The sequence below is a fragment of the Triticum urartu genome, unplaced genomic scaffold (assembly GCF_003073215.2).
Source record: "Triticum urartu cultivar G1812 unplaced genomic scaffold, Tu2.1 TuUngrouped_contig_7520, whole genome shotgun sequence".
NCBI lineage: Eukaryota > Viridiplantae > Streptophyta > Magnoliopsida > Poales > Poaceae > Triticum > Triticum urartu.
Window position 1 is genome coordinate 2,202 of NW_024118372.1, and position 11,353 is coordinate 13,554.

The following is an 11,353-nucleotide window of genomic DNA, read 5'->3' on the forward strand; positions in this document are numbered from 1 at the left end:
GGTTTCAGCCACATACGCATCAGAAGAAGAGGCATCATCCTTTTCCTTCTTTCTGGCTTCTTCATTCAGCATAGTGTTCTTCACCATCTCTAAAGTCAGCTTCCCATCCGGAGCTGAATTGCTAAGTGACACAACAAGCGTGTTCCAACTATCAGACATGGAACTCAGCAGCAACAATGCTTGTACCTCATCCTCAAAGTTGATCTTCATGGCTGAAAGTTGATTTATATGGCATTGGAAGACATTCAAGTGCTCAATCACACTTGTGCCATCTCAGTACTTAAGCTTTGCAAGTCTTTTGATCACCGATGCCTTGTTCACTGATGTCTTCCTCTCATACATAGACTCCAACTTCTGCCACATCTCATATGCATTTGTGTCATTTGCAACATGGTGGAAAATATTGTGGTTGATGTACAATCGAATCATACCTACTACCTTTCTGTGCAACACTCTCCATTTCTCTTCCGTGACACCTGTGGGTATCTTGTCTTTCACAATTGGCTCATACAAATCCTTGCAATAAAGGATGTCTTCCATCATGGGCTTTCATAATGAGTAATTGGAAGAATCAAGTTTTATCATGCCACTTGTAGTAGCACCTTCTTCCAAAGCCATTGTGAGCAGCACTTCCAGCAACAATCAAGCAACTGGGATTTGCAACCTTCTAAGCAACCAAGGCTCTGATGCCACTCTGTTGGGAATTAGCACACAAATGCACTTGTGGTTAACTGATAACTGCAGCGGAAACAAAGTAATCTCAGCACCACATCATGTACTAACTCAAGGATCGTTACTAGCACGAAAGGAAACATATGCAGCAGCATATATGGAGGCAGAAAATGTTAAGCAGCAGGCACGACACTCCTCAGCCTAGTGTCTTGTGGTAGGAGTAAGTTTCTGGACAGCACCAAGCATCAACAAAGAGACACCAGATTTTACGTGGAAAACCCCCCAACTTGAGGGAAAAACCCACGGGCCGAAGCCACCCAAATCCTCTTCCACTATTATCAAATGTCGGATACAACAAGTTCTTCTCTAGACAGCACTAGAGGATCTCATACATCAAGATTTCTGAATCTTGGATGAACACAAAAAAATTTGGGGCTCAAGAACTAGGGATTGGAACAATCTCACCAAAGATGGTGGAACCGCAGCTTGAAGGAGGCAAGGTAGTGGACCTGAACCATCACAACCTTGGGGAGGAGCTCCCTTTGCTTCTTCCTTCAATCTTCCTCTTCTTCCCTTGCTCTCTTGGTTTTCTCTCTTCTTCTCTCTTGGAGGATGAACTAATTTTCGTCACACTTGGTGGTGGCTGCTGGATGGAGGGTAAAGCATCCCCATCCACTCATGTGCAAAGTCCAAAATGACCCTAGGTCATAACCCTAATGGGTAGTGGGCTTCTGCACCTCTTTGGACTGCCTAAAAGGCCTCAAATGGTCATCTCCTCACAGCCCATATGAGGAGGATATCCCAACAGTTTTGATAAGAAAATGGAACAGTAATTTTCATCTTTCCAGTCATCTCACCGACTAAAAAATCTTGCAGACAAACCTAGAAGTAAGAAAGCATTGAGCTTGGCGTGGAGAAGATCAAGCATGTGGTGCAGGAGATCTACACAAGAAGCCATGGATGGGGTCCTACGGTTCTCAGGATCACATAGAGGTGGCTGAAAGTTTTCACATGCATTTGCCTCTCTTGTTTTCTTTTTCCATAGGTTGCGCAATCAGCTAGCTTTCCCTATTTTTGTTGTTTCACAATGACTTACTTCTGTTGTGTGCCAGTGATCAAAACGCTCTGTTATGTTAAGTTCATTACTGTATCTTATGAGTGTGCTGACTTTCAGGGCCCTGCGTGGTCACCGGAAAATAGCCTGGGTGATGGTTTTCCTGGTGATGCTCCAAATTGTTCTGCGTGTATTGCCCCAGCCTTTCTTTTGTTTCGCTCTCTCTGAATATTTGTATGTCTGGTAGTTTCTTCAATGGAAATCGACGAGGAAGGCTCGTTGTTTCTAAAAACTTTAACTTCTTTTAGGTACACGGTTATTGCAGCGGGGCAACAAATACATGTATAAATTCACTGACCGTAAGGTTGTTGTTGTGTATCTCGTAATAAGACAAGCCATTGCCTTCGCTATTCCTGTCTCTTACCTCTGGCTCCTACGTGTGTACCGCGCGGTAAAAACAACTTCTAGGTTTATCGGTAGGCTAGCACATACGCCCATGCACTGTAACGAAAAAAATTAGCGTTATGTGCAAGCAGAGCGCTACATAGCGATATTGCCATGAAGAAAATGCTAGTTGTCTCATCCAGCAAAAAGTCAGTTAATTGATTCTTTAGCTGATTCTTTAGCGATATTTTCTTATACGTGATTTTTATTTGCGTACGACCAAGCATTTCAAAAGGCCAAAAAGTCAGTTAATTGAAGAACAAGTACAACATCCTCTTACTCATCTCATCTCCGGCCGTGTACTTATGTGCCCAGACGTAGTCAATACCGCTGGCCGCGACGACAGATGGCAAATACCTTAGGGCGTGTTTGGTTACATTGTCGATTCATCCTGGCCCGGCGAACCTGGCTCTATTGAGCCGGTTTGAGGGGATGCAAGCCAAAAAACCTCAGATGCACATAGTTTGGTTGCCTGCATGTCCCTAGTTGCATGAGACAACCAATTTCGACCCGGCGTTTGGTTGCTGGCATTGCATTAGGCGCACATATGACATGGTGTTTGGTTGCAACCTGCATAAGGTGTTGTCACCATTTCTAACTAGTGCTGAGCTTACCACACAGAATCTGAACATGTAGCGCCATCTACTTAAACAAATGATAGTTAATCCTAACTATTATCAAATGACAGTTCAAATTATTAAGAGCCATTGGCTAAATAGGGGCTAGTTCATCGGTGCTACCAGATCTTCCTCTTCCTCTCCTCTTCTTCTACTTCTGCTTCTGCTTCAGCTGCTACTGCGCTGCTGCTGCTTCTTGTTCTTCTTCCATCTGCTTCAAATCCTGCACTGATCTCTGTTAAGCCACAATGCCTCTGCCCGCTCCAACCTTTTGTTCTTCCAAGCGTCATTGTCAAATGCCTCCACAGCATGGCCGGAGCTAACAACATCGTCAGGCTCGACATCTTCCTCCTCAGGCACGTGTTCATCAAAGCCCCACTGGAGGATCCAGTTATGCAGAATGCAACAAGCAAGAACTAGCTTAACCTGAGCGGAGTATGGGTGGAATGACTTCTGATCCAGGATCTTAAACCTATTCTTCAGAGCTCCAAATGCCCTCTCAACAGTTACTCTAAGGCTGGAGTGTCTGAGATTAAACAGCTCCTATGCAGTCCTAGGATAGTTCCTACCAGAGAACTCGTTGAGATGGTACCTTGTTTTCCTGAAGGGTGGAAGAATACCCGGCCGACATGCATAGCCAACATCTCCAAGGTAGAACTTGCCATCGGGGATGTTGATCCCATCAGGTCGACTCATGCTGTCGGTGAGAATGTTAGCATCATGCGCTGACCCCTCCCAGCCAGCCAGCACATATGTGAGCTTCAGATCAAAGTCAACAGCAGCAAGCACATTCTGGCTTGTGTAGTGCTTCCTCCCCCTGTATGCTGCTGACTGTGACCTAGGAACTCTGGCAGTGACGTGAGTACCATCTATTACCCCAATGCAATCCTGAAAATGGCATCACAAGTCTGTGTTAGTGCTCAACTTGAACAATACAAGCATATCAAGCCATGAAAAGTGTATATTGTCAATGCTCACCTTGAAGTATGTATACCATCTTGGGCTTCCGCGAATCTTGGGTGGAGTCTGGCCAGATGGTCTCCTGATCATCTCTCCTCTAAGCTCCCCAACAGCATAAAGCACCTGCTTGAAGTACCTAGAGATGGTCTCTATTGATCTCCTGAACGTGTTGTGAATGACCCAGAACCTCTGGTTATGGCCAACAACATGGAGGAACATGGCCACTTGCTCTTGGACACTGGTGTTGATGCTATCTTGTAACAGCCCCCTGCTCCTGAATGTCTCGATAAGCCTGGCAAATGGTGCTCTTTTCATTCTAAGTATCCACAGAGCCTCGACGTCATTGCAGTTGTAGATGTAGTTCAGATTTTGGATCCTCTCCTGTTCCCGGGGAAACAATGGACCATAGCGGATCAAAGGTCTCCCAGCACGACGAACAGCTCTCTGGTGCATGAACATGACCCATGCCTGAATCACACTAATCAGTGCTGCTGCCTGGATTATCGGCCTCATCCGTGCGTCCATAACCTAGTCGACATCGACGGTTCGTTCAATGGGAAATCGATCCTACACCTAGCTTAACGGCCTAACCACTGAGCTAACAAAAGGGGGGAGGGGGTGCTGCTTACCGGCATCAGAGACGAGGACGACGTAGGGGGAGCCATGGCACAGACTGGGTCGACCAGATGGTGGCCAACAGCAAGGGCAGCACCAGATTCGCCGCAAACGCCGCCGCCTCTTCCGCCGCCGCCTATAGCACAGATCTGAAATCGCAGCCACCGCCAGTAGTGAGGCAGTAGGGATGGAAGGGGGGCAGTGGCTATGAGTGAGCGAGTGAAAGGGGGGTGAGGCTAATTTGGCGCCGGGACGGCGCGCCAGATTTCCATCTCCCGCCATCCCCCTCGCCCTCGCCTCGCTCCCGCCCGTGCGACCTCGCGCCGCACTCAGCCTGGCTCGCGAGAAACTGCCGATCCGAGCGCTTTCAGCGAGCCAGGCTCTGGGTTGCTTTGAGGAGCGTGCAATGCAGGCCCAACAGGAAAACCGGGCAACCAAACAGGCCTCTCCCTTCCCGCGCGGGCCTGGTTGGGCTCGATGCGGGCAACCAAACACGCCCTTAGGGGTGAGCCTCTTCTAGTATGTTCTCGCTCGGGAGGATCACAGTTCTGGCGACACATCCAAAGGATCAAGGAGGACATCCGTGTAAAAATTTTCTTCTTCATAGGGAATGAGGATGGGACCCAATTTTGGCTGGACCCCTGGTTGGGTACCGAGCCTCTAAGAATGAGCTTCCCTGACTTGTTCTCGATTTGTTCGGACCCACTATTAATTGTTTCCATGGCCTTTCGATCTGTACAGTGCAATATTCAATTTCGTCGTACTTTTGGGCAAGCAGAGAGTGACACTACAGGTTGCCTTACCACTGGTGCTACTGGACTATCCAAACACCGTGTCTTGACAGATCTCTCCGACAGCGAAGTTTTCGGTGAGCACGACATACCATGCTTTATGCCAGTCACCTAACAACCCGTGGTTTTCACCCCTGTGGAAAGCCCCTCTGCCCTTGAAGACTAGGATCTTTGTGAGGCAGCTATTACGAGAGCGCATCCCTTCGGGGACTGAGGTACTTAAGCGGCATGACCCGGGTGATGACTTGTGCTGTTTATGTGCGGCACCGGAGACTGGGACCCATATCCTATTCTCTTATATGTCGGCACGGGTCTTATAGACGTTCGTTTGCGAGGCGCTTGGGCCCGACTGGGAGGCCTTGAACCTCACGGAATTCCCCCGGTCCAGGACTACGCGCCATACGCAACATTGCCCCCTATTCTGGCTTATCTTTGTGGCGATGTCATGGACTTTTTGGACAACACGTAACAAAATGGTGATTGAGAAGGTCTTTCTGAGGCAGGCGTCTGACTCCTTCAAATTCCTCGCTTTTCGTCAACACTGGCACCCGCTCTCGAGGCAGCGTGACCGCGATCGTCTCGGTCTCATGATGGATGCGCTTCTGGGTACAACGCGTCGACTGTCGTCCTCGTAGGGCCGCTTGGTGGCAGCTACTAGTTGTTTTTTCCCCTATTTTTCTTATGTTTTTTTTGGGTATGATTGTGCCGTTGCTTTAGCCGTCGTTCTTGATCCGAACTTTAGATGTAGATTGTGTGGACCGTTGCTTTATCTATAAAGCGGGCAAAAGCCTATTTAAAAAATCAGACTACGGCGAATGAGCTCCACCGGCCGGCCACGCCTCGCGGTCGGCTTGGTCGCTGCTCGGATCGTAATCATATGAGTGCTGCTAGACGGACGACACTGCTCGGACGATTTTTGGAAGATGCTATGGATCGAGCCATGCATGTGTAGGAGCAGGCGTCACACGGCCGTAGGATCAGGCGTCGTCTCAAAATCGGGCAGAGAGTGTCGGCCACAGAGTACTTCCGTAATCATATCATGTGCCCCCGGTCCTGATGTAGTATCGACGTCTGAAGACATTATTGTTGTGTATGAATGTATATGCCAACATTGTCGTCTCCTCGGAGAGGAGTCCACAATCTCGGTTTAATTCTCATGGGGAGTGCAAAGTACCTCCTTCCTTGCATGCCCCGTTTAATTAGCTCACACCTGAACCGTGCTCATTGGCCTCTCGTCCATTTTGTCTCATGTCTCTGTTGATTCCTAAGGATGCTAACAATCTGCATGCCACCGCCAGTGTGTGGTACAATTCTACTTCCAGCTCTACAACACAACTCTAGACCACTCATTCGGCTGAATCTGTTGATCAAATTCCTGATGCATCTCACTCCTAACAGATTTCACCATCTGACCGCCGCCGGCGACACTAATCGTCCTTGTCAATTTTGCTCCCCTCTTTCACTTGATCATTGTCCTTCTTGCAAACATGATTGTGTTGCACGCCAAACTAGTTATTTATATAAGGTCAGTGAATGAACATTGTGTGTGGCCTCGACGTTATTCCTTCACCAAACTTCACATGCCAATTGTTGTGGCCATTTATTACTACTGGGGCCGCCATTTATTTAAACTATGAGTGATTTCATTTTTCACTGACCTTATATAAATAACTAGTTTGGCGTGCAACACAATGTTCCGGCATGCAGCTTGGCCAGCCCTGCCATCCCAGGATTCCGGCGGGCTCTGGTCGCTGGATCTGGTGGTTCGTCGACGGGCTTGGGGCTGGTGGGACAAGGATTGGGGGGAATCTTTGGCCGGCAATGACGGCCATGATGTCGATGGTGCTCTGGGCTTCTTCCTCCTACCCGTAGGCATCATCGAGGTCTGCTCCCCTCCCCTTCCCTCCCATGGGTGTCCCTGGTGAAAATCAAAATCCTTTGGATTTGGCGGCGGTGGCGGCGCTTCGATGTCGTTCACCTTCTTGAAGGCATGGCCTTTGGACAATGGGAGGGCGGGCAATGCTCTCGCGCAGGTGGTCGCCCATGGCCATTGTTTGCGGTCGGTGTGTTTCATTGGTGCAGTGCTCAGTGGCAGATCGGGTTCCTGCTGGAGCTCCGGTTGTGTCCTGTGGCGTCGTGCATTTTTCTTCTCACCGCGTCTTCGTTGGTGCTTTCGTCCGGCGGCTAGGTCATGCGACGTGGTGGGTTTCAAAGGCAACCATCGCAATGGATGAGGGGTTTCACGAGATGAGGTGCTGGTGCATGTTGTCCTACCTTGGGCCTCTGGTTGTTCAATATCCATGCATGCTCAAGGGGAGCAACTCTGCCATGCCGATGGTGCGACGCCCTACGAACCAGGGCGAGAGGACAGGTGGTGCCTTCTTTGGTGGCGGAGACGGATAGTGTGACGCCGATGTTGCCTCGAGGATTTTATGACATATGGGTTTTCCTCCAGCGGCAAACCACCTCCCTGGCTTCGTCTCCTCTTCGACAAGATCGCAGCGTCCATCAAAGGCCTTTTGTTCAAGCTTCTGACTTTGCGCTATACGGTGGCCTACTAGCGGCAAACCATCTCCCTGGCTCCGTCTCCTATTCAACAAGATTGTGGCGTCCATCAAAGGCCTTTTGTTCAAACTTCTGAGTTTGTGCTATACGGTAGCCTGCTAGCTGGCTCTGTAGTTTCATGTATCCTTTTGTTGTTTCTATGTCTCTGTGTTGGTTGTGTGGCCATCATGTCTGTAAGGGCGTCATTGATTTAACGCATTTAAGCACTAATATGAAGTGATGGACAAACACAAGACACAAAGAGGATAAAGCAAGTATTGAGTGCAATATCCCTTGTGTGCTCTACAAATTCAGAAGATCATCCAGAAAACAACCGTCAACAACCATTTTTCATTACACACTTATTATTATCAATAGTATTGTTCCATATTTGGTCGAGAGCAACAACCAGAGACGGCTCGAAGGTGAATAATCATGTCACAACATATACAACATATAGACAATAAACTAAACACATTCAACCACATCGCCATGAGATGCGCAATGGCTCAATTGCTTTCCGGTGCGATTCACCGATGCTATAGCCTGAATGGCTGAATGTGAGCACCAAGTTGAGCAGACACGGCATAGATCTGCCAGCCCATCCTAGTTCCATGTGGAAATCTGGAAACGGATTTTTTTGTGTTCGATCGGATCCACTTCCATGTGGAAATCTGGAAACGGATTTTTTTGTGTTCGATCGGATCCACGCAACCACGAGACATGATCTGGGTCACTCGTCCCACTCACCTTCAACGAAGTAGGCCGGCAACGACCATCCCCTGGCCGTGGAAAGGGAGAGCACCTCCTCCCCCGTCATGGGGACGTAGGGCTCTGCCTCGTATGACACCTCGCCGACACGGACACCGCGATCCAGCCGAGGAGCTCGATGACCCGGTGGGAGCGCCGCACCGGGGGCACCCAAAACGAGCCCAATCAAGTTTTCTTGAAAGATACCCAATATGAATCTGACTCCAAATCTCTATGAAGAATATAGTACCTTTTTTAAGTAACTTTATTTAAGATTCGTGCAAAGTTTTAAGGTGTACCAAAGCAAATCTCTTCCAGTAATACTTCAACTAGTAAGGTTGTTCTCGTGCCCTATTCCTGTCTCTTACCTCTTGCTCCTACTATGTATAGCACGGTAAAAACAATTTCGGGGCTTATCGGCCATCAATTATATATCGAAGCGCTCATGGGTCGGTTAACTGTTTTTTTTTCCAGTTTCGGCTGGATACAATAACCATTGGATTTGCAAAAGAACAGGTGGATATGTTTTTTTTTTCTCCAACAGTTCCCAAATCAGATCGCACGTTTCTTTCCTCTCCACCCCTCACCATTTCCGTCCTCTCCCTTTCATGGAGTCTGCGAGTTTCTTTCCTCTCCACCCCTCACCATATTTTAAATTACATAGATGTTTTTAAATATGTGATCACTTTTAAAATGCATGAAGTCCTTTTAAATTTACACTAACATTTTATAAAAACATATATGCACTTCTTTAATTAGATGAACATTTTTTAAATACGGGAACACCTTTTAAGTTACATGAACATTTTCTAAAAATGTGAGAACATTTTTGAAACTCCATGAACATTTTAAGAAAAAATTGAACACTTTCCACATTATGAGAACATTTTTTTTAGAATACTTCGTGAACACTTTCCACATTATGAGAACATTTTTTTAGTAAAATTCATGAACACTTTCTTTATAAACAAGAAAAACATTTTTTTAGTTTTGGACACTTTATAAGTTACTCCCTCCGGTCCTTTTTAGTTCGCATATAAGATTTGACTGAAGTCAAGCCTCGTAAAATTTGACCAACTTTATAAAAAAAAATACCAACATTCAAAATCTGAAATCAATATCAATAGATGTGTCATGACTTAAAGTTTCATATTGTATAACTTTAGCATGGCAGATATTGATATTTTTTGATATAAATATGGTCAAACTTTGTGAAGTTTGACTTCAGACAATTCTAATATGCAGAGTCAAAAGGACGGAGGGAGTACATGAATGTTTCTAAAATATATAAACACGTTAAAATTACACAAATATTAAAAAACCAGAGCACTTTCTTTAAAATTATATGCACGTTTTTTTAATGTGTGAACACTTTTTTCATAATTACAAGAATAATTTTTAAAATAGTTTACTTTTTATATGTACTAATGTTTTTATAACACACAAACAATATGTATGTCTTTTTTATTATGTGTGTATATTAATTATAACAAAAAATTACCTCAAAAAATTATAACAAAATAAAGATCACAGATACATTGTGGGTTTTTGTTGTTGTCAAGGGAAACACGTTTTTGTGCAAGTAGTCTAGGGTGCTACATCTGAGGTTGCACGGAGTTAACAAAGGGATCTTTTCTGTGATTGTATTGTTGAAAAAACAAAGGCATCTTCTTTGCTATAAAAGAGGGACTTCTATTTTTTAGTGGTATTTTTTATTTAGTTTGAAATCATCATTTCTCCTCATGGAACTTCTTTTTGAATTGAAACAATCGTTGGTATCTTTCATCCATCCAGGCTCGAGAAATTGGAAAGGACGGCGCTACTCGTAGACAAAAGTTAGCGATTCCGTTTGTGCTGTCTAGACAAAAAAAATTGCTCGCTTGGAAAGGAAAACCCTCTTGAAGAAAAACCACTCAGTCTTGGGTCCTAAAAAACTAGCTACCTGATTTTTTTTACAAGATTAAGAAAATGAATTACGTATTACAAAACAAAAACTCATGAAGTTTATGAAGTCACGAAATTTTAAAAATGTTGCAAATTATTATTTTAAATAATGGTGCACCCTCGGTACCCTTACAGGCGGTACATCGCAACACCCCTATTCGCTGGAATAAGAAGAATAAAGCAATGGTATCATGCTAAATATCAAGAAGTTCTCATGGTGTGTGCATACAGGTAAATGATGTATGCAACTATGAAGGCATTGACCGCACATTCTTAGGACACAACTAAAGAATGGTGCTTTAAGCAGTAATATTAAGTGATGGACAAACAGATAAAAATCCATGGGAACAAACAAAGAGGATAAAGCGAGTGTTGAGTTGAGTGCCATATCCCTTTTGTGCTATATAGGAATTCAGAATATCCTCCAGGACACAACCGTTAATTACCATATTTCATTCCACTATAATAATCTTCAACCAGAGACGGCTGAAGGTGAATAATCATCTCATAACAAACATATAGACAATAAACTGAACACATTCAACAGCAACACCATGAGAGATGCGCAATGGCTCAACCGCTTTCCGGTGTGCTTCACCGATGCTATCAGCCTGAATGTGAATACCAAGTTGAGCAGATACAGCATAAATCTGACAGCCCATCGTCTAATTCCACAAGGAAATCTGGAAACGGATGGAGGAGTATGTTTTCTACCGTTCGATCGAACTCATCGAACAATCCACGCAACCGCGAGATCGGATCTCGGTTCACTCGTCCCGCTCACCTTCGACGAAGTAGGCCGCCGACGGCCACCCCCGGGCCGTGGAGAGGGAGAGCACCTCCTCCTCCGTCATGGGGACGTAGGGCTCCGCCTCGTACGACACCTCGCCGACCCCGGACGCCGCGATCCGGCCAACGAGTTCGGCGACCCCGCGGGGGCGGCGCAACGGGGGCACCCCAGA

At 46.0% G+C, this 11,353-nt stretch overlaps 1 protein-coding gene and 2 pseudogenes across 1 annotated transcript; all 3 read right to left on the reverse strand.

The window, feature by feature from the left end:
* Positions 1–273: 273 nt before the first annotated feature.
* On the reverse strand, positions 274–618 carry LOC125531584 (annotated as a pseudogene).
* A 2,385-nt stretch (positions 619–3,003) lies between these two features.
* Positions 3,004–8,517, reverse strand: LOC125531585 (annotated as a pseudogene).
* Positions 8,518–10,823: 2,306 nt separating this feature from the next.
* On the reverse strand, positions 10,824–11,332 carry LOC125531583 (the record flags this gene model as incomplete). The annotated part of the gene is given in 1 exon segment (XM_048695932.1): positions 10,824–11,332. A coding segment is annotated over 1 exon segment (174 nt), but the record flags the coding sequence as incomplete, so codon positions are not given.
* Between the last annotated feature and the right edge of the window lie 21 nt (positions 11,333–11,353).